A 26828-nucleotide genomic window follows, 5' to 3' on the forward strand; every position below is an offset into this window, starting at 1 on the left:
ATTCATAATTACACTTCTTACCCCCTAAAATGATGGAATCTCTTCCCCTGGTCGCAACGAGTTCAGTATAGGGACAAACGCGGGATAAAATATTGTCCAGATGGTTGCACAGGATCTGGCAAAGCAGTAGAAGATATTTATAGTGATAGGTCCTAAAACAAAACACATAGCATCTCTGCAAGCGAAAAAAAAGATTGTGTTGTCAGTCCTGTTAATTATGTTTGAGGGGTCACCGGCACCCGGATAACTCAGTTGGTAGAGCGGGCGCCCATATACTGAGGTTTATTTCTCGACGCAGCGGGCCCGTGTTCGACTCTGCCCTGCGGCCCTTTGCTGCATATCATTCCCTCTCTCTCTCTCTCCCCTTTCATGTCTTCAGCGGTCATGTCAAATAAAGGCCTAAAAATGCCCCAAAAATAATCTTTAAGAAAAAAAAGAAATCCATTGCTGTGTAAAAGGGAAAGTTGTGAAATATAGATGCCATTATTGTGTGTTTTGGTAAAATATCTCATTATTGACACATCATCATGATACTGTATTCATTAGTATCCCTCATTCATTAGTTTTACCGTCTGAGGTATGAAGTCAGCATTGTGGCGTCAACCAACACAGCCTCACTCCCATCGCGTCAAGAAGCGACGCTTGGTCAGGTGCCTTTGGCGTTTGTTACTGATGCAAAAAGTCTCCTTTAGCGTCATATTCAGACGCGCTTTGTCAGGACTCCCGGCGTCAGTTTTTGATACTCTCGAGACTCGCGTCTAGCCCTTTGAGGTCATATTTAGACGCGCTTGGTCTGGACCCTTGGTCTCACTTTTTCGGGGACCTACGTTTAACTGACATGAGGCACAGGAACGGGACAGTTAGGTTTAGGAAAAGATGTTGGGTGGGGGTTACAAAATGTAGTATGTGTCAGGCGCCTAGGTAGCTCACCTGGTAGAGCGCGCCCCCACATATAGAAGGTTTGAACACACACACACACACACACACACACACACACACACACACACACACACACACACACACACACACAAGCTGCCTGTTGAGTGACATCAGTTTGTATGGTAGGACAGTAGGAGCATGTGTGTGCTAATGTGTCAGTTGTAGAAATACACACTTTTCACATGAAGGTAAAGATGAAAAAGATTAGCGTAAACTTTCAACTTTAACCCCAAATTCTAGAGAGTTTAATATTAGATCCACAATTGCTCTTGTGCAGAAACATATCAGATTGAACATATCAGATTGATAAAAACAGACCAACTATGACTTATTTATACCCGTTTGGTGTTGCTACGGCTCCGTAGTTTTTAAGACGAGCTTGGGTGGAAAAAGTCAGGAGAGGATGAAATAAGTCACACTGACGTGGCCAGACAAAAAACGAACAGCAGGGAATCAAATATTTAAAAGGTTCATGTTTAGAAAGAGGAGGAAAAAAAGGAATATATTCAGGTGAACCCACACTGAGGTCAGAAAACACTCCTCCCTGTTGTTTTATCAGATTTTCTGTAGTTATCTCACACATGCGCAAATTAGCTAAGACATGATTACATTTTCAAGATGTTTTATAGGTTAAAATATTCATAACGTTGGTTTTTGATTTTCCATGGAAATTTTTGTTATTCGTCTAAACCAAAAATGTAAAACAAACACTTTGCGGGTCAGACATCAGTCAAGCGGTTCCCACAGAGATGGTTTGGTGACATACAGCCTCATCAGTCAGGAAGCTTATGTCAGATTTTAAACTGTTTGATGCTTTGGCTTTTATGTCCAAATCCAGGCAGACCTGACAGCTGGCTGTGATGGAAACTAGTGAGGAAGACGGATCGAGCCAACGAGAGGATAGAGAGCGGAGACAGGAAGGCAAGATTTCGCAAAGCAAAGCCGAGGGGGAAGCGCGAGAAGAAAGGGTTAGGAAAAGGCAGCAAATGGGATAAATTGCATACCAATGTACAGTATTGAAAACTATAAAAGGTTGTCTGGACGAACACATGAACCCTATATTAGTAGAGCTGAGGAATATTAACAATAATCAAAAATATTCCCATTTTTACCATCAATGTGTCCTCAGTTAAAGTGCCCATATTATGAAAATGGTGAAAAAGGGTGTTATTTTGGGTCTCTGGTGCTTCCACACACATACAAACTTTGAAAATAATCTATCCATACTGTTTTGAGTGAGATACGGTTTCTAAATGTGTCCTGCCTTCAGTCTCCGGGTGAGCTGTTCAAAATCGGCACGGCTTGTGACGTCACAAGCCGAAACGAGCTGGCTAACCGCAACCGTTAGCTCGTAGCATTAGCTTAGCATGCTGCCTCATTCTCAATAGCAAAGCACTGCTACAACACACACAAGTTCACCATAATCTACAAAAGAACTACTTACATGTGCGCCCTCATTTAGAAGTCTCCCAGCTAATCCTGCCTTGTAACTGACCAAAGTTGGAGAAACAGGCTTTCTTTTACTGTCTATGGAGCTAGCTAGCTGACATGCTCTACATCTGAGCTACTGCGCATGGGCGAGTGTAATCAAAGATAGTACAGAAGAAGAAGAAGAAAAGAGGTCTCACTCTGTAGCTAAAACAGAGACCAGGTGAAAAGAGGATCTGTAGCAGTGAGAGAGAGCTGTGCAGTACAACAAAAATATGGTGTTTCTTGAAAATTAAACCATGTAAACCTATTCTGGTACAACCTTAAAATACAATTATGAACCTGAAAATGAGCATAATATGGGTGCTTTAAATTATCTTTTCTGCCTCGGGTTTCTCTTAGGAATCCGAGCTACAATTCCAGCGTTTCTTGGCTTTTTGGCCCCGAGGTCTCCCTTCACCTTCCAATCACCATCACAATTATGGCCTGAGCCACGTCTAGTGGCAGCTCTCCATGTGGAGGAGCAGCAGAGGTCGCACTGAATCAGTGAGCTCCTCGCCCTGGCACGAAGTGCAGGCCAGCCGCCCAGAGAAACCTCATTTCTGTATCTGCCATCTCATTCTTTCAGTCGCTGACCATCAGTCACAGTCAGAATGAAGACTGACTGGTAAATTAAGAGATCTGCACTGTGGAAGCTATTTGGCTCAGGGCCCGCTGCCTAATAATGCATGTAAATAAAGACTTTTACTAAGTTCTTGAAGAAAAAAGAAAAAGAACACACACACACACATCTATATAGCTCACTTTTTCACCCTGAAACACACACAACCATATTGTCATGAGCTCATTACAGACTGCATGTACAAAACCAAAGAAAACGCCTTCTAATAATGATAAGAGCCTGCTTTCGCACAACACAAGAATCTGTTTCGGAGACAATTCTGTCATCTAATGGTGTCATTTTCTTATCACTAAACATTGACAACAGAGGTAATAGCTTCAGTATCACATCCCCTCAGTTTCATTCTGCGACATTCAACACTCACACAGGGTGTGAAATTGATCACTGTGGAGGCAGAGACACCAATTTCTCCACCCACATCAGCAGAAAATAGACGAGAATGCAATTCAGCCACAGGACAGAGACACAGCTGCAAGCGCACCAACGGCCAAATGATCATGAACTGGGAGCCGGTGGGCTTTTTTATGCCATGATTGAAAACAACATGTTTATGTCATTGCTATGTGGGTTCATGAAAAGCATCCTGGGAAATAGTAAATAATAGCTTTTTGTTACTTTCACATTACAGAAATCGGAAAATACCAAACTGAATCTGGGAATGTATCTGTGTATTTTGATTAAAAACAAGAACATTTTAACAAAAGTCTAGCATAAAAATACAATGAGCAGGGCAAACACTATATTTAAGGTTTATATATATATATATATATATATATATATATAAATATACACACACACACACACACACACACACATATACACACACACACACACATACATACACACACACATTTTCTCAATTCTTGCTTTCTGTAAACTGCAGGGGTCAATGCATGCAGTGTTTTATGCAACAGGGATAAAAGCATTTTTGGATGCAAGGGAACATAACATCCTCCAGGTGAAAAATGTTAAACAACCTGCTCCTCTAAAAATAATTGTGAAAATCTGTATTATAAAAATAAAAAATAAACTAAAATAAATAAAAGCAATTAGCCTTAATCATACATGATAGTGTAAGACAATCTAAGAGAAGATTGTTTTAATGGTTGCACTGTTTGGAGGAGAAGGTACCGCCAAAATAAAAGCAGTAACCAAACTAACTTTCCTCTAACCTCATCTAACACACACACACACACACACACACACACACACACACACACACACACACACACACACACACACACACACACACACACACACACACACACACACACACACACACACACACACACACACACACACACACACAAAATGTGTTTTGGGCCAGACTTCAGCTCTTAGTACTAGGCGTTTTATCCAGTTCATCGGAGGGTAATGTCACCTCTTTGTTATTCTCTGGAGGTTTCAGACTACAGTGACACAGACATCTGGGCGTTGCATTGTTCCAAAAAGATGTGCCCACTGAGGTTCATCATGTGTTTGTTTGTGTTCATTTGTCAGTCTGTGTGCCTATTTTCTCCACTTTTCTTACCAGAGGCTGGTCTCCCTCTGTATTCTTTTTATTTTATTCCAACACCCACACCGGGCGATATGGAGAAAAAAAATGGATTAGCTAGTGGGCACTTTAATTTAGGAGGTCATGCTATGTGAAGCATGTTTTCCTATGATTTTAGAGTGAAGTCTGCATTACGGTCTCTAGAGTTCTGGGTGAGATGATGATCACTAGCTTGTCATATTTCTGCAGGACACTGGGCTTTGGGTTGTAATTCTTTTAAGAGAGAAGAGGATGAAATACACACCTGTACGCACATGTTCTGACACACACACACCCACCTGCTCTTTTCAGCCAGGAAAAGGAAAGATCAACAACCTGATGTATTGTTGGTCCTGTCTGATGATAAAGGAGCTGTGTCTTAGTGTAATGGGAGCAAAGAACTCTCACTGAAATACTGTCCTTTGTTAAATCGGAAAATTTAAATTCAACCCAGTCAGCAGCACTAAAGCCTACCTATCCATCACACAGGATAGGACAGTTAAGTTTCTGCTTAAAGCTGTAGGAAACTTCTAGAAGTGCAATGATTGTTTGAACAGATATACATGAGTTTTGCTAAATTCATTTTAATGTAATCTGTTTTTTTTCTTATAGAATTCCAAATGTCTGGCAGGGCATTTATATATTAACTGTAAATACAAAAACAATTGGAATAAATATTTTGTCTGAATTAATTTATTGTATGCAAATTGAACCAAGACAAAATGCATGTTATATCAGTATTTGCACAACCCTATAGATTTAAAAAAATAAATAAAACAAAATAAAATAAAATAAAATATAATATATATATAGAATATATGTTGATGTCTTCCTCTGGCTCGGTTGCTTTTTTCCCTCCTATTTCAGTTGGAGGGGAGTTTTTCAAAATTCTAATTGTAGCCTTAGTTTTGGGGTAGAGGGTGTCATATACTGTACAGATAATGTACAACACTCTAGAGGCAAATGTGTTCTCTGTGATTTTTGGGATATAAATAAAATCAAGTTGACTTGAGTAATAGAAACTTTCCAGTAAAGGAATAATGGAAAAACACAAATTAAAAAATAAATCTTGGCTGAACTTTCCAAACATGGCGTAGCTGGTGGATTAGTATTTAAAAGGCAGTCTGCTGAAAGCGTTTTAGGAACATCAAATGATATTGATTGGGAGGTTGGCAGTGTGAATAACTTGCAATTCACTCTCAGTGGGAGCAGAATCTGTTGCTAAGAGAGGAAGAAATCTTAGGACGGCAGTTTTGATGGGATAGAAGAACGAAGATGACAGGAATGGGCGAAGGACTTTTAAATTACTAAATCTAATCCTTTTATGCATATGACTGAGAACAAATAGCACAGAATCAAGTGAGAAAAAAGCACACACACAAAAAAAAGGGTTGGGAAAATAACTTTATAGAAAAATGTGTGGAGTGTAATCAGAGGGAATGAGACGGAAGAGTGAAGAGTGAAGAGGAGGCTGCAATATCTAACAAAGAAAACTGAAGGAGAATAACTACAGGAATGCGTTCGGCTGCACAGCTGAAATAACCTTTCAGAGAGGTAGTCACAATAGAGGCGGGAAATGACAATAAAAGGTGGCTTGATTTTAATGTCCAATTTGCTTCAGAGGAATGAAAAGAGCTCGGGCAAAAGCCAAGAATAACCTCTCTTCAGGAAAGGATGAAACACCTTGAGAAAATGCATTTAATAAAGCACTAGAGTAGCCGGAGAGCCCCAGATCAGAGGGAAGAAATTAAAACAAATCTGGAAGCAATTTCTAGACCAGCAGTTGAAGCAACCTAAAAATGAAAAAGTTGCTAGTTAACAAGCTATCGATGGTTTTCAGTATCATTATGTGACCCTGTCTGCTGTTCAAGCAACCTGATCAATATATTCTCGAGACAGGTTCCATGTTGTTCCAGCTGGAAGGACTGGAGTTTTAAAATAGTTGTTCCCAGCGTGTACATGTGATTTCAGAAGAACAAATTGTCCACTTAAGATCAACGGAAACTGATGAAGAGCTAAAAGCCCCCATACCCCATTCCACGCCTGCCAAAAACTCTTTGCTGCCATGGAAACTAGCTTTCTGTCCCCTAATTTCACTCTGAAATATGTTTTGATCTGTTCTGTGCTTTGCAGCATTCATTAATTAGTAAAAACGATGATTATATTTTTGCTTGATAAAATTGAATACTGAATTAATTTTTAAGACATTTTAAACAGTTCAAATAAAAAAAAAAATTATTCTTGGGTCTTTTCAACTGTAAAAAAAAGTGCAGGGATGGAAAGAGTACTTGATTATATCCAAGTAAAATACTGGTACTTTAAAGAACTTTTACTTGAGTAAAAGAACTTATATACTATACTGCTGTTCAATTAAATGCCATTATTAAATTTACCAAAACACAAGGATCAATCTGAGACGAAGAGTTCAGTTAAGCAAAGTTTACTGAGTCCAGCATAAGAGTTACAGCACAGCTGTGGGTTCACAAAAACAGAGTCTAAGTTTCCCTAGCAACAGACATGAAGTCACAGCCCGGTCCACCAGGATCTCAGTTTGAATGAGCTCCGATCTATTCACTCCCTTAACTTTTTATCCTCCCCTGACAGCGCCAGTTAAAGGCTTAAAGTGTAAAGTGCAGGTTAACCACCACAACCAATTAATATGTAAATAAAGACTCAATATGTATATATTTAAACATTTCTGTTTTAAAATGCTTTAAAATAATATTTATTGGGGTTTCTTCAAAAGGTAGCATGTTTTTTACAGTAACTGGGTGATGACGTCATAAGAGGGAGTAGCAACCCATAGCAGGTACATAGACAGGCCAACAACGGGACAATTTTATCCATTTTCGCCATCTTATTCATCACTAAATTCACTTCTGAGAACGTTTTAGGCGAGAAATTAACTGTTTAGATTTTGAATATAGGCAGTCTTGCGAAAATCGTTGCTGAATTGACAATTAGCTTCAAAGTTTTCGGAGTTGAAAAGCTCCATAAAGTAACGCGACAACCAGCAGCACCTGCCCTGGCCACTGGCTCGTTGCTCGGACAGTCTCGCTCGGACACCCCGCTGTAAACCGGAGGTCTCTCAGACCGGTCTCGTAAATAAGAGGCTTTTATTTCGCCGTTGACGGATCGTTTGTTTAAATATCACAACACATGTCCATCATAAGATTAACGGGAACCTGTGGTTAACTGTCTTTACGGAGTTAAACTCAACAAGCACCTGACAACCTCGCTGGCCAGCCGTCTCTCACACACGGCCACACACACGGCCACACACACGGCCACACACACACACACACACGCACAAACCGGCCACACACACACACACACGACACACGCCACACACACAAAGCCACACACACACACACACACACACACACACACACACAAACACACACAAACACACACACACACACACACACACACACACACAACCACAAAACACACACACACACACACACACACACACACACACACACACAGGAGAGAGTGGGTCACAGAGGCAGCAGTAAAATCAGCCCACTTCATAGCCACAAACCTCATCCAGGCACGAATCAGCCGTTTGTCCTGGTGGACCCTCTGCCCTGTTTCTGATGTACTCGTACATCCCGCACAAACACAATAGTTTACCATTTTTGCTAGGTCTCCAATATAACTGCTAGCCTACTAGCCGTTAGACTAACGGTAACTCTAGTCTTGGAGTCCCTCTTATGACGTCACACCCCGCCTAATGGAAGGGAGGGGGAGTGCTTAAAACCACTGTAAAAAACACCAACTTTTCATATTATATCTCAGCATTTTGTTATAAAAAGCCATACAAAACAATGGTGGGCAGCTCTAATCTTTATGTTTAATAAGTACATTGCTTAACTTCATGAAAAATTTAACCTGCAATTTACACTTTAAGCTTAACCTTCTTGTGCATCAGAGTTCACCCGGAGTACTTTTAACCACTTCCTCAATGACTGCACATAGCTCTTTTGCAACAAGCACAAATTTAACTTTAACTGCTAATATTCTACAGCGGCGCTAAGCACCGGACGGATCCCCGGTGACTCTGCAAAATAGCCTCGGGAAGGAACTTGTTTTGGTGGAACATGTGTACGTTCAAAAGTTGTTTTAGTCGTGCAACAGAAAACTCAGATTGGACAAATAGTTTAGCTAGCTGTCTGGATTTGCACTGCGAAGATCTGAGGAGCAGTTAACCATAGTCCTCATAAATCCACCAGATTTTAAAATTTCAACACAGAGAAAGTGGAAGGTAACAGACATCCAGCTGAAAAGAGTGACATCCAGCGGAATTTCCGGTGGCAACGGAGCAAGCCCGGTAGTGGAACGTCATGGATAAAGACTACAAACAACATAACCTTATTAGCTCGGTTTACGGATAAGACAATAGGGCATGTATTAGATCAAGCTGATAGTGAATGTTCAGATAGCACCCTCTGCTGGATCCCAAGGCAAACTACTTCAAACGGTCAGGTCGTTACAGTTCTAACATTAAGTACTATGTTCCAATGAATGTTGACGTGATTTTTTGAATAAAAAGTGTCAGCCCTAGTTCAAAACAAATAGTAGCCTATATGTTAACAGGACATCATCATCATGCAATTTACATCACACACTCCTTCCTGTATTTGATATGCCCAACTTTACAACAATAGTGGATATGTCTTGTCTGATAACAAGGCAATGTTTTGTCTATGGAATGTAAAAGAGATAATGTAAAGAATCAACAATAAGTTTAAGCTGCCAGAGGTCTTCAACGACATTGCAATTAAAAGTGCAGAGCTTATTAAACGAGACACCCACAATCAGTAATTAATTACGTCTGAGAGTATTAAACAAGCAGTAAACACATTGGGGTCTCCAACCTCTATAAAAAAAATAACAAATGCTGTAGGTTTTAAACTCTGTTTTGGTGTTTTAATAACACTCTAAAAGGCTCTGACACACCAACCCGATTACTGCTCAACAAACCCAGGTGCTCTAGTGCAAGTGACCTGTTCTGTAATGCAGGGGTCAGCACCTTCCAGGCATTGCTGAGGAGTCTCATCTACAAATTCATTTGTCGCCTGAACGTCTCCCAAAATAGCTTTGTTATGCTATTAGTAAATCCTAGGTTTAGTGCCATACGATACCAATCATCACTATGGAAACACTGGTATAAGGGTCTTTTATAGAAATGTGGTATTGTTGTTTCTTCTGGATTTTATTTCTTTGTATAGGTTTTTATTTGTTTTTAAGGTATGTTGTATGTCATGTCTTTGTCTCTTGAATGGACCTTGAGTCTGGAATAAAAACGTTTATCGGCCGTCGGACAGTCTGGCGAGGTCGGTGACTCGAGTCTGTTCGGTGCGTTTCATGCCGTCGTCAGTCGGAGGAGCCGTCGGCCTTCATTTTGGCTGATTTCACTTGTTGAATCGGCCAGTGGGCAGTCGGACTCAACGACCAATCTGATTGGTGGAGTGTTAGCCCTTGACTAGCGAATCAGTGCACGAGAAAACCAGAGCGGACAGCGGCAGTATCTTCTTATTACTAGCCATGTATTGTATTTTCTTCCGTTCAGCGAGTAATGACAACAACGATCCTTCTTGACTACTATCAACTCTCTCTGATGAAAACAATGACTGACAACAGCGTGCTCTGTGTTTACTAGGTCTAGAGAGATGGTCCGTCATTTCCGGTTTTCACTTTTTGGGCGACAATACAGATTAGCGACGCCTGCGGTTATGGAGACGTATGACGTATTGCGCACGCGTAGAACGTTCGCTCAAGTCGGCGCCTCTTTGGTTTGTTCCAAGGCACTTTTTTGAGAAACGGGAGCTGACTGCTCAGTCCGACTGCCTTTTCTGCCGACGGTCGCCCATCGGGTTGGTGTATCAGAGCCTTAAAGATAGGTTAATAGGTCAGAAAATTAGAGGTGTTGTGTAGTTATCCTCTTTAGGCTCTCTGCAGTCTTTGCTTCTAAGCAGCATTAAAGTGACCTTTTAACATATTCTTAAATTTTTAAACACAGCGGCGTCTCTGATGATGCAGTGATTGGCTCTGCAGCCCCGGCCGCTTCATCAATATTCATGCTGCTTGTTTCGATTCTCAATCCCTCTTTTCTACAACAGGGCAGCCCTTTCCTCTCCGTCCAGCTGGGGAATGCTAATGGCAACGTGGCAAAGCCAAGACAATTAGCCAGACACACACATGCACACACAATGAGAAAACCCAAAACACACTGTGTATCAGTGAGCAACAGGAAACACACCGTGACACACACACACACACACACACGCATTGAAACACACAATGAAGAGACAATTGCTAGTGTCTAGCTTTTGTTTTGTAAACCTGCAGTTCAGTCCAAGAAACAGTGACAGGAAAACAGAAAGAGGTACAGAGGGAGAGAGGTGGGCAGAGAGAGAAACAGAGAGGGAGGACTGAGTCACTCTTACAAACTGCAGACTGGGTACTGAATGAAAATATTGATTTAAGAAATCACAATTCGGGCACCTGGGTAGCTCACTTGGTGGAGCGCGCGCCCATATATAGAGGTATACTCCTCGCCACAGCGGCCACGGGTTCAACTCCAACCTGCAGCCCTTTGCTGCATGTCATTCCCCCCTCTCTCCCCTTTCATGTCTTCAGCTGTCCTATATAAATAAAGGCCTAAAATGCCCAAAAAATAATAATAAAAAGAAATCATTCATGCAGAGGACGGAACAAGTATTATGCAACACCATCTACTATGCATGTTCATATTAACCCCCAAACTCCTACTTTTAACGAGTACTCCACCAATTAAGCATTGCACTCCTATAATATTGTCAAGACTCAAGATGGACAGCTTCCATTAAAAATCTAAATCGATGCCCACAATGCAACTCAGGAGATTCAGGTGTGTTAGTGAGTAATGTCTCCTCGAGTTGCTAGCCTCAAACAGAGATGAGGAGCGGACTACTAGATTTTCACACAACTCCTTCTGGAGACACAAAAAGGCTTTTACAACTTTTTTTTCCACATATGCAATAGATCTGTATACAGACTTCGATGTGGAAAGTCAGTGTTACATTTAAGGCAAACCTTTTATGCAAATTGAAAAAGCATCACTAATGTTTCAACTTTGCGTGTCAATTTAAGCTGCAACTGGCTGCAGCCAATTCAACTTAATGGCAGCAGTTGAAGTGCTAAACCCCAGCCTAGCCGCTCCATCTCAACCTACTTGCTACTGGCCTAATTGGCCGAGCTTGGCCCATTTAAGATTTATTTTATTTCTATTGCTCTAATATCCAGTATCACAATATCAAGTTCTCTTAATATACCCATCAGGATTGGAAAGAGTACTAGAATATTATACCCAATAAAAGTACCATTACTTTGTAGTCAAGTAACACTGGTAAAATAATATACTTAGAAATAAGTTAAAATTAAAATTGATCTGTTGAAATGTAGTAAACTACAACTTTTTTAAGGGAAACATTTTATGATGATGATGATGATGATGATGATGATGATGATGATGTATGATACCTATTAAAGTAAAAACACATTAAGGCCCCAATGTCCAAACTAGATAGACTGATTGATCCCAGTGGGGAATTGTACCATTACCGTTGCTTAAACAACACACAGACAACTGGCAAAACAATTCTACACTACTTATCAGCAATAGCTTCAAATAATTGTAAATATATTGCTTACTGATTATCACTTAACGCTATACAACCACTGTCCTCAGTGTAGCTTCATCAGAATTAACCACAAAAGAGGCCAAAACTCAGACAATTCAACACAAATTACCAACAAGCAATAAAAAGAGCACTGGACACCAGGCGGGTGCATTAAGCCACATACATTAGGCCTACATTGCCTGATACTTCTTCAAGAATCAACAGCAGACCAAAACATCACAGCATATAAATAATATAAACTCCACAGCGGCTGCAGCCACAAACACACACTGCAGCAAAAAGAGAGCTGCACAAAACACACACACACAAACACAAACACACAAACACACAACACACACACAAACACACACACACAAACACACACACACACACACACACACACACACACACACACACACACACACGCGTGTTTAAGTGTTTACCATTAAGTGTTTATTGCACTCACCTTTCACACACGCCATTCTGTGAGTCTTGAGCCCCGCGCGAAATCCTCAACCTGCTCCAGGTTCATCTTCTCTGCTCGTTCATTCTCCATGCATAATATATCCAGCTCCACTCGGCCGCTGCGATCCTCTAAATGTTCAAACAAAAGCAGCAGAAAGTCCTCACACACCTCACTCAATGTGAAAGTTCCTCATGATCAGTGAACGCAGAAGTCAGCGCTGGAAGATCCACCGTGTTAGCGTTTAGCATGTTAGCTAGACGCAGCGTGCACCTGTCCCGTCGGTGGCCGCAACGCCATGGGTGTGTTTGATTTGGGTCACCTAGCGTGCCCACCGGATGGCGCGTGGATAAATCACTGCTCAATTGAGGCAGATCCTATGGGCAGATCGTATAGACAACTTTTTATAAAGTACAACCACAACATTGCTGTACTTTTTACAAACTGCTGGGTCTGGCCCAGGTGAGACTGCATCTCTCACACTGCCTGACTGGGGCGCGCACCCACACACACATAGCTCTCTCTCTGTATTTCTCAGTATGTAAGACTATGTTCAGAAGATTGTGTCGTCCGGTGACTTTCGCGCGCAGAAACTCGAGTTAAGATAATGACCTCTTCTGAAGAGTCCATCATGTTTTTTTAATCCTCCGTGTCCTCCTTGGCTACTAGCAACTGCGTGGAGGAGCTGGAGGGGGTGGTGCGCGATCACGGAAGGTTTGTATCATGTGGACGCACCGACAGCGTTGTTGTCATTACCTCATGGGGGAGACAGAAACTACACTACACACTATGAGCTAGCTGTTTTAGTTGTTTTTTGTAGTTTTTTTTAATTACGTTTTTTTTTTAGACAGGACCAAAATATTTTGAACCGTGTTTGAACTGCTGTAGTGTATGTTGTGTTTTAATCACATGCTAATCAAGCACATTTTCCGAAACTAGAAGAATTTATAGGTTTCAAATGAAGCACCATACATCCATTTTAGCCTTGCAGTTCTTCTGTTATAAGCTTTTCCCATTGGGAAAGGGAAATAGACGAAAATCAAGCAAAAAAGAGGTGGATTTTAACATGTTAATGTGTTAAGGGGCTACATTACATTACATGCCATTTACATTAAATATCATTTAGCTGACGCTTTTATCCAAAGCAATTTCCAGTTATGTGTGTTAACCTTGAAAGTAAAAACTCGAAGTAGAAGAAGTAAGTGCAAGTACACTGGCTTTAAAGAAGCCAAACTACAAAGAGCCAAATTATTATTTTTTTTTAATTTATTTTATTAACCAACCTAGAAGTACAACAGTTCTAAAAAAAAAATCTTAAGTTGGCCTACAAGTAAAAATATTGATTGTTTTTTAAATACAGGGTTCAAAGTCTTTATTTATCATGTGCACCACAATTACAGGAAAGCATAATTACAATTACTGAAAATACAACGATGCTGATAAAATATGCATATGAAAGAAAGGAATATCACACAAGTAACAACAAAATGAGAATCTAAAAACAAAGTAGTACACGTTAAGATAAGGTATAAAATATAACATAATAAAGTAATATCAATTAGCAATTGTGAAATATGAACTGAGTAAACAGGAATGTAGTAAATGTATATGCATGGTGAGGGTAATACGCAGATGTTTTATCACTTACTTAATCCACTTACAACAAACATGTTTGTCACTATTTTCTGACAGCCTGATATCAGTGGGCAAAACGTCATTTGAATCTCAGAACAAATTGGACAAGTGGCTTGTGATTGTGGAACCAAGCTGTGATGCTGTGAGCTGAAGGGGACTTGATCCAGAGCCAGACAAACTTGTGTCTCTGCATGCAGTTGGAAGTTAGAACAATAACGGTGTCTTATCTTTGCTTTGGGAACCGCTTAAAGCCTCAAAATTGCATTGCAGAGACTTGGAAAGACATTCAAGACTTTATGTGATTGTAGATAAGTAAGAAAAATGGAAAATCCCCCAAACCAAACTTTCCCTTTTATTCTACAGCTCAGTCGTCTTGAACGGCAGCTGCACCTCAGAAGTGAGAACTAAAGGCTGAAAAGCTGCCAGCTCCTTCTGATTGTGCAACGCTAACAGACTGAGAGCCTGTTTCCCAGCCGACCACTGATCAATAGCTCATATGAAGTTCGGCAGCGCCAGTTTAGATGCGAATCTCCCCGAGCCGAATGGGCACTATCTCCACCTGCACACTTTAATAAGACTGACCTATTGGAATCTGTGGCTCAGAGGGAACAGGTGTGGCGGACTACACACACACACACACACACACATACACAATTCAGCCAATATCAATCACTTTAATTGATCGAGTGAATAGCAGAGTAAGAATGGGCTCAGAAGTCTCCAGGGCAGACGCAGCAGTGTGTGTTTGGCGAGATGATGTCCACTGAGTAGCAATTGGCAGGGATACTTGTACTATGTGTGTGTGTGTGTGTGTGTGTGTGTGTGTGTGTGTGTGTGTGCAAACACAAACTGTTTTGTACAAAATGTGAAGCTCTCTTCTTGCTGCTGTGTGTGTGTGTGTGTGTGTGTGTGTGTGTGTGTGTGTGTGTGTGTGTGTGTGTGTGTGTGTTGTGTGTGTGAGAACAACAGCGGGGTTAAGAATCAGAGCTTTCATTGGGTCAATTTATTGAGCTGTACAAATCTCTGCAGCCCAGGAGCTAACCAACCGCTACACTGGTGATTGTCATCTGAGGATTTTTTGGGGGAGAGGAGGGAGGAGCCTCAAGAGACAGTTTGACTACTGGCAGTAGTTTCTACTGTATGGGTTTGGCTACAAGCCCAAGACTGAAATTTAGTAGCAGTGTAAAAAAAACACTCCCAGATGAACCTGTTTATCTACTGTGCAGGCAGACCATGAAAACAATCTGCACTGGCATGTAACAGACAGAGAAAAGGCTTCCAAAATGCCCAGTGGAAAGCAAACATTCATTACAGCGCCGTGGAGCTGACCTCAGAATGCGTTGCCTATCTATCTATACATTATGTTTGTGTATTGTTGATTTGGGTCCAATCTGTAGTTTATATTTTACTTTTAGCAAGAAGTATAGAATTGAATGTTTCACACTTCACACCTGTTTTTACTCTTGTCCCATCTCAAATGTGAACTGCCAAAGAGGACTGACGTCCCTTTAAATCCTTCAGAAGTACCACTGATGGCCCAATTTCAAGCAGGAGACGGCATTCAGCAATCTCATTCATTTTACCCAGTCCGTTGCAACTAAAGGGAAACTAATAAATGGATGTTATTGCACGGCTCTCCCTAAAATTTGCCTTTCAGCTAAAAGGCGATGGGAGCTTCAACAGAAGGTGCTGCATATTTAGTTGCTAACCACAAGATATCAGGGCAAGGCAAGTTCATTTGTAAAGCACATTTCAGCTAGGCAATTCAGGGATTTTACTTAAAAAAGGAACACATCTGATGATACATTTGCAGAAAATCCACTACAGGAATGAAGCACCTAACAGTACATGCACTATTTTCAAATTCGTGACCGACTGACCTTTAGAGATGATTTATCTATCCATATTATTTATCTTAATGTAGTTAAAGGTCCTATGACATGGTGCTCTTTGGATGCTTTTATGTATGCCTTAGTGGTCCCCTAATACTGTATCTGAAGTCTCTTTTATATAGACCTTGGTGGTCCTCTAATACTGTATCTGAAGTCTCTTTTATATAGACCTTGGTGGTCCCCTAATACTGTATCTGAAGTCTCTTTTATATAGACCTTGGTGGTCCTCTAATACTGTATCTGAAGTCTCTTTTATATAGGCCTTGGTGGTCCTCTAATACTGTATCTGAAGTCTCTTTTATATAGACCTTGGTGGTCCTTTTTTTTGTGTTTTGTTTTTTCCCAATTCAGAATCAGCCTTTGTGCAGAATTACAGCCACTAGAGCCAGTCCCACAATGAGCTTTCCTTAGTATGTGCCATTTTTGTGTCTGTAGCTATTGAGGGAGGAGGAGGAGGGGCAAGGTGGAGAGTGGGGGTGTTATTCTTAACTCCGTGTCCACTTGTTTTATATTACACTACAAATCTAGAAAGTGGTCCTTAAGTTAACAATTTTATGTCCAACTACTGTGTCAAAAGGTTAAGACTGACCCTTCAAAACAGACCTTGCCAACAGCAAGACGTGGTTATATTATGGCACTCTTTCCCCAAAATGGGTCACCAATCGGCAGAGTAAAATGCATAACAATGCTATATGTGAATTCCTTTTCCTAATTAAAATACAAAAGTGTTGTTTCTTGCTACACTGGTCTGTTCAGCTCAGATGCTGTGTACGGGGGCTGTTAACACCCTCCCCTTCTCTACCAGGATTCTCTTGAGCTTGAGGGTCTCGAGCTGAAACTTTGGGAGCCCCTGTATTAGGTAATAGAATCAACAGTAGTCCAACATGGCTTCAGTATAATAATCTAATGAGTTTCAAGAGAAACTGATCTGATGATTTGATCAATTTGGGCTCTGAGAAGCAGCAGCAGCAGCAGCATGCAGAGAAGGGTCTGAGCCTGGAGGAACGCGGTGCATTACTGCCGTCTAGTGGCCGAACAACACAATCACATCCTGCACATATCCGGTTAGAGAGATGCTCCTACATCAAGACATGGACACATTCAAATAGAATAAAGATTCCTATAATCCAAATGATGAACAGCCATTTTATCAAACATAAAAAAAGAGAAACGTCTTTATTTTAAGAGTACGCATGTCAGCCATTTAAAAATAGCACAGCATCATTTGGTCGTCTTTTATACAAATAATTAGCATAGTGATATTAACATGATAAACACTGTACAACGTATGGAAATACACACGCACACCTGCTAACTTCAACAATTTATAAAAACTGATAAAAACTTGAGGGCCGGTGCATAATTCATCAGTAAAAAGTAAGCAATTTACTAAATTTCACTACCCAGTCATCTTAAAATGATGGGGAGACGGAGCTTACAAATTACTAATGAATTTTTCTCTCGTTTTTTTCTTCTCATCAAAATGTTATAAAATGAATGCCAAACAGTGTACCCAAATGCAACACTGAAATGCCATTATTAAAAACCTTAACATAATAAACTGGCAGAACTTAACACATGCCCACATTAAAACTCTTTTCCATCACAAACTGGAATTAAAGATTTATTTCCAATATTACATAAAAGACTGGCTAGACTACATGTATAAATATTAAACATATTAACACATTATATACAGGTTTGAGGGAATTCTTTTTTCTTTCTTTTTTAAAAGTATTCTCACTCAATTTATACTGGCAAGATATTTTTTTTTGGGGGGAGGGAGGGAGGGGCGACATCTCACTGAGATAACGCCTTGTCCAAAATGTCAACGTTGACCAATGGCAGGGAAGCAACTTCAAAAAACACTCTGAAAGATAAAAGAATTGATTAATATTCCGTTTCAAAATATTTAGCTGCTTATGCATTTCATCAACATTACCCACTTCATTATAAATGGGTTGGGTTTATAGGTCTTTAAACTTACTTGTGCGAGTATTTGTTCCTGACGGCTCGTAGTTTATCGTCTGGAGGAGCTAAAAGCATCTCGTAGAGTTTTCGGACAACAGGTGCCAAGTCTGACGTCTGATAGCCCGAGTGGAACTGCAGGATGGGACGCTGCAGCACAAGGCAGACATTTGTATACAGAAATGTTGAATACTTAAAAAAGGTAGAGCCCGACCGATATCGATACAAATATTTGGCGATTTAAAAATCCGACAGACAGACAGACACACACACTTTTAAATCCAATTTCCCTAACATTAGTTATTGGTAGTCATTTATGAGTCCTCACTAAAATAATGATAATGCAGTTTAAAAATAAACTTGTTTGTTTTATTGTCAGAGAGAACAGAAAAACATCAAAATATATTAAAGTTTTAATAAAATCCTCTGGTATAAAAAAAAAAAAAAAAAAAAAAAAAAAAAAAAAAAAAAAAAAAAAAAAAAAAAAAGGGGGGGGAAGGGGGGGGTTGAAAGCTTTGGTGACAAACTCAGAACATGGTTGAAGGGTGTTTCGTCCATTTTTATATATTTTTTTCAATATTAATTTATCGGCCATTATAAATGCCGATACAGATAGTTTGAAAAATGCCATCGGCCCGCCGATATATCGGTCGGGCTCTATTAAAAGCTACGAAAATATAAATCACAAATCCATCGCTTGGCTTTCATTACTCAGTCTCTGTCGTTTTCAATAGAACATAAACATGATCATTTCTAAACTGGGAGCCGATTCTGGAATCAACCCAGGAACAAAGTGAAATTACTCGCTGCCCCTTGCACTTACTGCTGCAATGATAACTCACATTTACATAGAAAAACTATTTGCATTTAAATTGATGGAGGATTGTTCTCTCTAGACAGAGCTGCAGTTCGTTCTCGTCATGCAGGACTAAAAATTCATCCAGGTCAAAAGCTGTTGCACCTTAACCGCTGGAGAAGCGTAAGGAACTATTTATCTTACAGTCACAGGATCTAAGGCTACATCCACACCACGACGTTTTCATTTTAAAATAAAAACCATCTCCGTCTTTACGAGCCTTTTGGCACGGTTTTAGAACTACTCCCAACAATACCAAATCAACTTCAGCAGAAAACATCATGACAGGGCGCTACAAAGCGGAGGCCAAAACAAAGCGACAGTGTAAAGAAGTGTTGACGGAGAGCCTACCCATCCTCCCAGGTCTTTGGTGACGAGCGCCATCAGCAGGCAGGCTGAGGCGAGCAGCGAGCCTCTCTCGGACACCAGCTCCATCTCCATGAGACTCATCTCGCAGTAGTACCGGGCCAGGGTCAGCGTGTCCATGCCGGCATTCACACACTGCAGAGACAGCACAACAAACGCTCAGGCGAGGGATGATGGACACGGGCAGAAGCCAAGCGATCGTGAGGAGCAAGAAGGGCTCACTGTGGCTTTAAAAAAGGCGCCGTTAGGTTTTAGCAAGAGCCAAAAAGGGCCATCAAGTAAACTGTCCACTTCACAGTCATGCAAGGGAATACACACACACACACCTTGGCATAGCGTCTGAGGAACCGATAGGGGATGGGGATGTTGATGTCGAAGGACAGCGCCTGCAGGATGCTGGCCTCCATGGAGATGATCTCCTCCCTCTTGTACGCATCGTCGCAAATATAAAGAAAGTCATCGACACAAGGCGGACTGCGCTCCTGCAGGATCGACAAAAATAAAACATCAAACAGGTGTCGGAGGACGGGGGGGGCGGGGACTAAAATCTGGGGAAAAGCTTGTTTGTCATTAGTTAATGTCCTCAAACTATTATCATATCTGAACTGCATGCTGTCCATTTTTACCTCAAACTTGGAGGCAATGAGCATGGCGGTGGAGCCGACGAGCTGCAGCAGCTCCCTGTGGACCGGAGTCTTGGAGAGGTAGTGGTCTGCCATCTTTACGGCCAGGTACAGGGTCTCGTGGTACAGCTCAAAGTTCTCCTAAACGAGCACGTAAACAGAATCCAGTCAACGTGCTGCAAAACTGGAGAAGCATTACGGCATTAACTGTAGCTGGCACGTCAGCAACACAGAGACAACTTTGTATTGCTGTAATTTAGTTTCAGTTTAGTAGATTATTGTTTATACGTGCCTCAAAATGTATGTTTGAACCCCTTAGTTTAAATTGGCAATGATTTTACAAATGGGATTATCACTCATTTTACACCCTTGAAATATCTCTTATTCACAACAGGCTACCGGGAAAACTCGCCTGCACTTCCACCAGCCAGTCGATCAGGATTGCCCTCATCTCTGGGTTGAGGCTGGGCTGCTGGGGCATGTAGTTACAGAGGACAAACTTCTCCTGCAATAGATAAACCAGAAGAGAGATGAGATTAAAAGAGAAAGATGACCTTTGCACTAAAACAGGCTTTTTTGGTCACACCGGGGGAACAGTGACTGCAAATCCTAGTAAAAATGTCCCAAATCCTTCTGGAATTTGGTAATAGTGTTTTGGTTTGGCTCACCTCTCTGTTAGAAGTAGTTAGCGATTGCCATTTTGAGTTTTTCGACACATGTACACTTCCTCAGAGTTGAGTGCGAAGTGGAAAACTCCTCGATCGCAAGAGTGCTCTGGGCGAAAGGTGAGGAGAAGTAAGGTAAAGGAGGAAACGACAAACCTTTCTACAACATTTGTACAGGTCAGAAGCTCCTTTTGAATTTCCCTTACTGGTTGTTTCTGAAGGTGTGCTGGCACTTCCCGGGCAGCAGGGTGCGCAGCAGCAACCAGCTCTTCTACTGGAGCCGCTACAGCCTTCTGCACCTCCTCTTCATTCCCCTCCTCTGAATCGGCCTTTTCTTTCTCATTGGGCGAGCCGTCTGAGCTCACCGACAAAGACCTGCAGAGGGAGAGAGGCTGCCAATTAAATCTACCGCCAAGGAGAGGACTACCGGAGAAAGAGCAGGAATTGAAAATCGAGGCAAAGTAAACAGACGACAACAATGGCTGCATTACTTTGTCAGGTTGGCATGATTCTTCGCCGACACCGAGGGGGCGCTCGTTTTCTTCACCTGCTTCTTGCCCGCTTCCTTCTTCCTCCCTGGAAGGCTGATCTGAACCTTATGAGCCTGTGAACACAGTCAAAGTGGCATTAGGATTTTTGAATCACCCCCTTGTTCACAAATTTTGTATTGCCCAATAAGTAGTTTACAGTGAGAGGTGATAAGCTGGCGATGTTTTAAAAAAATATTAGTGCTGTCAAACAATTAAAATATTTAAATGGCATTAATGTCATAGTTAACTCACAATTAAATCGCACATTTTTATCTATTCTAAATGTCCGTTGATTTCTTTTTGTCCCATTATTTCTCATTTTAATGCTCTTATCAACATGGAAAAGTGGATCGGTTGCTTTGTGCTTTTGTCGCCTGGCTTTGAAGAGGGGGCGGAGAATTCGCATCAGCTGTGTGTTTGGCCATCAAGTGGTATTTCAGACTGGACGTGCTGCTCCATTCACAACGACAAAACACACAGATCACTTTGGTCTTGTCAATGGAACCATTTGGCAACTTTTTAAAAGTAAACTTTCCATTCAGAATCTTACTGGCATCCATTTCTCATCCACTCAAAACGTAACGTTAGCCTACTACTCTTTGGCCGACTCCGAAGAACCAAACAAGTGTGTGCGGCGTGCCTGTTTTGTTTCCGGTCTAGCTAGATCCGGTGTGGTCTTGTAGTTTTTCTAATGTTACTAGTTGTTGCAACAGCATGTGAAAAAAACGACAAAATTTGCTTGGCCAAAAAGAACGTTAATCTCGTGATAAAAATAAAAAATTTTAAAAAAAAAACGCGTTTAACTGACAGAAAAAAAAGAAAAAGAAAAATCTTAATTTACCAATTATCGTGTGTAAGAGCTGCAATACGCCAATTTAAGTAAACACATGGCCAACTCTCACCGCCCTGTTCACCTCACAGTCGCCAAAACTGCTGCTGTGAAGCCAACTAGACGGCAAACAAACACGGTGCTCATTTCACACCCAGGTGAGGCAGCAGTGTGCATCGATTCACACAACAGTGGAGAACCCAGCTACACCTTCACACCACAACCCAGGGATGCAGTGTGTCACTCACACTACAGTTTGTGTGTCATTGTCAAAGTCAATGGTTAAAATACAGTTTAATTAAATTTCTCACTTCCTCAGTGCTATTTTCGAGTATACATTACAACATCAACTGCCGCAATAAACACATCGTGAAAAAGCTGCAACATATTGCGACAGACAATCTGAGATTTTTTTTGTGTTAGTTGAAAGAAAATATCAGTAGAAAACTGCACTTTAAAATCTAACTGCCATTTTTTATGGCGGTGCCTTTTATATTCCATGGTCAATTTGTTCAATAAAAAAGACATTTGGATATGACTTCCTTTCATTTGTTTTAAATTCAACAAGCAATCTGTCGCTTTTAGCAGAATACGGAAAGCAGCCGAACTGGGTACACATTAATATCTGAAATAAATGTATGGAAAGTAACATCGTTATTGGGATATTCAACAAGTTAATCTGCCGACACATTAAACAACCTCATGGATGTAAAGTAATGGTTTGACTTTGGGTTTTGATGAGTAAGTAATTTCTATATGTAAACAGCATTTCAGCTGTTATCTTAAATCTTCACCTATATTGGTGGAGGGTGACAGGTTATGTGATTAAATGACTCAAGGCCACAAGACTCCACACACACACTACCGCTCAAAAGTTTGGAGTCACTTAGAAATTTCCATTCCACTCCATTACAGACAGAATACCAGCTGAGATCAGTTGCATTGTTTTTTTAACCAGGGCAGCAGTTTTCAGATTACATTATGTGCTTACATAATTCCAAAAGGGTTCTCGACTGTTATAGAAAGTGGCTGATACTTAATGCAATATCTACATTGCCCATTGTCAGCAACCATTCATCCAATGTTCCAAAAGGCACATTCTGTTTACTAATCGGATTTCATTTTAAGAGGCTAACTGAGAAAACATTGGAGAACTCTTTTGCAATTATGTAAGTGCATAATTTAATGTATTCTGTCTATAATGGAGTGGAAATTTCTATGTGATCCCAAACTTTTGACCGGTAGTGTATTTGAAATTCCATGCAGCACACTGCATACATTCGACACACTGGTACTCCTGATGTGTTAAATGTAGACCCAGGTTTGACACCGTGCTTCTCGCCCTGCCCCACATGGTGACCACCACCAAAGTGTTGGAGACGTACTGTCCTGAAGCTGCCATCGCTGTTGGGCCGACACTCTGACAGACACTGACCGACAGCCTGTCGTCAACAGGGGCGAGCAGTTAAAACAAAAACACACACACGGCGGGATATCATCCATAACTCATTCAGCTTTCAGACAACAGCGGGTGAAACATGGCCTGTCATTCTCACTCCCAGATCTTGATAAATCAAACCAGGGGAGGTTTATGTGGAGGGCACATTTGTCAGAATTAGATGCTACAGAACCCGGCACCATGCTGGTGGATCTGAAAGCTACATTTTTATTTAAAAGTACGTACCAGGTCCTCTGTCTAACAGTCAAAACCTGGAGTGTCACAGGACTGCAACATATTGTCCTTCCTGCTACTTTGTGTGTTTAAGAGACAAAGACCTCTGAAATATGACAAATATTTGCTGGTAAAATTGGTTTTATAGCTTTAGTGCGTAGTTTCTGTCGCCCCCATGAGGAATTCTAAGTAATGACAACAACGCTGTTGTTGCATCCACATGACACAAGCCTTCTGTAATTGTGCACGCGCCCCCACGCAGCCGCTAATAGCCAAGGAGGACACGGAGGATAAAAAATTAAAAAAAACACGATGGACTCTTCAAAAGGTCATTATCTTCACTTGAGTTTCTGCTCGTGAAAGTCACCAGACGACACCATTTTATAAACACAGCCACACTGAGAAATACAGAGAGAGTTGTGTGGAGCTGATAGTCTTAATTAGCTTTGGAGCAACTCATTTGGCAACGGCTTGAATGTAACAGACGTGAATTTAAAAAAAGTTACGCACTAAAGCTTTAAAACGCACACACAAAATATTTCATAAATGTTGTTTTGGAACACCATGTGTGTCATTATCAAGGCACATGTGTTAGTATAAAAAAAAAAAAAAAAAAAAAAAAAAAGGGACACTCGGGTGAAACTAAGTTGTATCACAACACCTAACAAATGTTAACCAAAGGACCTTTTCTACCCATGCACCATAACGTACACATGTTCCAGCAATTTTAGTTGACAATGTCACGATCACGAGTCAAATTTTCTGTGCATCGCCGTGGCTTTGGTACGAACAAATGCAAAAGTGTCTCCACTGATGCACGGTGGGGTTACACAACGATGCAATCAGAGGAGACAAAGTTACGGTGATTGTCTTTATAGCCAGCTGTTGAATAGCTCTACTAAAAGTAACCCAAAACCACAATCAATATGAAAACATTGAGGTCATCAAAAGTCCTAAAAACAAAGAGTAGCCAGGAAGCTAATTTTATGATCGTTTTTGTCCTTCCTAAGCCACACTTTGTTTAACTAGGCTCAGTGATCATTCAGACCAAATCAAACACGTTTTATGTAAAACATTACCACTTAGAAAACATTTTCATAAAGTCAGAGAACATGGCACTATAATAATCATGCAGGGAGGGATATTACTATCAGCTAATACTGACAATATGGTCATAGATGGAACCATTTCACTTCTACTCACATATTATATGAGAGATACAGTCTTAAGATTTTGGATTTTGTTATATCATAACATAAGTGTTGTCTTTTCCTAGTTTTATAGGCTGCATTACAGTCATTTTCTTAACTTTCCAGACTGTTGTTGCAGTTCTATTATTTCCCCTTTACCCACTTAGTCATTATATCCACATTACTGATGATTATTTTTCACAAATCTCATTGTGTAAATATTTTGTGAAAGCACCAATAGTCAACCCAACATATCGTCACAATATCGTTATCGAGGTATTTGGTCAAAAATATCGTTATATTCGATTCCCTCCCATTTCGCCCAGCCCTACAACAACCTTAACGCCAACTGCTTCACCCAATATGTTTTTAAGCATGGACCCTGAATTTGGATGCTGTTCACTCTACCGAAACCACAAACCTCTAGGACAAGACTCACATTAGTGATGTCGATAAAAGCAGTCCTCTTCTTCGGGGCTCCATGAGGAGGGGAGGAGGACCTCTTCACCTGTGGGCCTTCCTCCTGCAACATAACAGGAGAACACACGTATCACATGTATGCACAGATTGCAAAAATAAAATACGTTGTTTGCATTTTACCACAAGTTTCATTGACTTAACGTTTACGTTAATCCTTTTAAAAGGTTGACCTCTGGGCGTCAGGCAACTTCAAGGAGCAGCTGCTGCTCTGACTGCTTTGTTTAGAGCCTCTCCTCTGCAACCAAGCTGGTTATTCAAACAACCATGGAGTGCATCTTTTACCTGGTTCTCACTCGTTGTTGCATTAAGCTTGGGTATCTTGCTCCCAGCGGCGAGAGCGGGCTTCTTTCCCCTAGTGAAGGGCATGGCTGGCTCCTTTATCCTCTGCAAACAAACTCTGCAGCGGCTGCACTTTGATCTGCTAATGTTAAACACAAAGAAATGGCGGGTCGGTTTTAAAAACGTCCTGTGGCTTCAAGGCTTACGTTAACGGTGTTAGCTAGATACAGATAAAATAAAAGATGCAACGTTACAACAGAGAAACGTTAAGTTAGCTGAAGAGCGCATCATTGTGTCAGCGAGGTGGGGTTTCCACACGTGAACCGGTTCTGCATTCAAAATATAAAGCTAGAATGTATTTTTTTGTCTTACCGTGTTTTACAATTCCTACTCGTTTGATTCGGTCGCTTAGTTTAGGAACGAGAAACGCCTGCAGTGCATTTAACTGTTGTAAATAGTCCAGGTTTGTCGTGTTGTTTCTTAGACGAGAGCTCAGCTCAAACAAAAGTGCTTCAGCTGCGGATCCAAATCTACTGCGCACCTTTCTCATTGGCTGAGATTTGAGTCGGGTGGACCAATCAGGAACTCGCTACGGATGCCGTTGCCAGCTGGCGTTGGTTTCATAGTAACGGCTCCGCCCGCTCCGCCCGGTGCAAATATTGATTATCAAAGCAGTAGCGTTAAAAAATAACTGATTACATACGAGAACGTTATTATGTTATAGTGTTGTTTTGTTATTTAATTAAGAAAGTCAAGAAAGATCTAAACTAATTTAAGGTGTTTTAACACCCGCCCACCTCGATCCAACGAACCCTGGAGGAGGAGCATGTAGAATTTTCAAACAGCCTAACAACCAATAGCAGTTTATTAAACGGTAGGGATTTTTTAATGATGTTTTCCTCACTACCGGCACCGACCGAGATGTACATAGTGCACGTGATTAAACCTTTTATATATGTCAATGGATTAAACACAAACACGTTCTTTTCATTCATACTCTATATTTATATGCATGCTTACATATTTTTCTAACTTTATTAGACCATTTATGCATATTTCAATTCACTATACATCCCAAACTGTATAGGCCCACTGTAATATTAATTGTACTATGCATGGACTGATGTCCA

General features: G+C 40.9%; 1 protein-coding gene across 1 annotated transcript; it reads right to left on the minus strand.

Moving 5' to 3' along the window:
- Positions 1-17397: 17397 nt before the first annotated feature.
- Positions 17398-26289, minus strand: ccnb3 (cyclin B3). Its single transcript, XM_039822736.1, has 12 exons — positions 26071-26289; positions 25702-25840; positions 25379-25462; positions 23463-23519; positions 21210-21322; positions 20778-21093; positions 20466-20555; positions 20057-20194; positions 19757-19912; positions 19416-19565; positions 18228-18358; positions 17398-18110 (listed from the first exon to the last, which is right to left on the minus strand). The coding sequence occupies exons 2-12, from the start codon at positions 25783-25785 to the stop codon at positions 18041-18043; spliced, it is 1389 nt and encodes a 462-aa protein (XP_039678670.1). The 5' UTR covers positions 25786-25840; positions 26071-26289; the 3' UTR covers positions 17398-18040.
- Between the last annotated feature and the right edge of the window lie 539 nt (positions 26290-26828).

Source organism: Perca fluviatilis, chromosome 14 (assembly GCF_010015445.1).
Source record: "Perca fluviatilis chromosome 14, GENO_Pfluv_1.0, whole genome shotgun sequence".
NCBI classification, from domain to species: domain Eukaryota; kingdom Metazoa; phylum Chordata; class Actinopteri; order Perciformes; family Percidae; genus Perca; species Perca fluviatilis.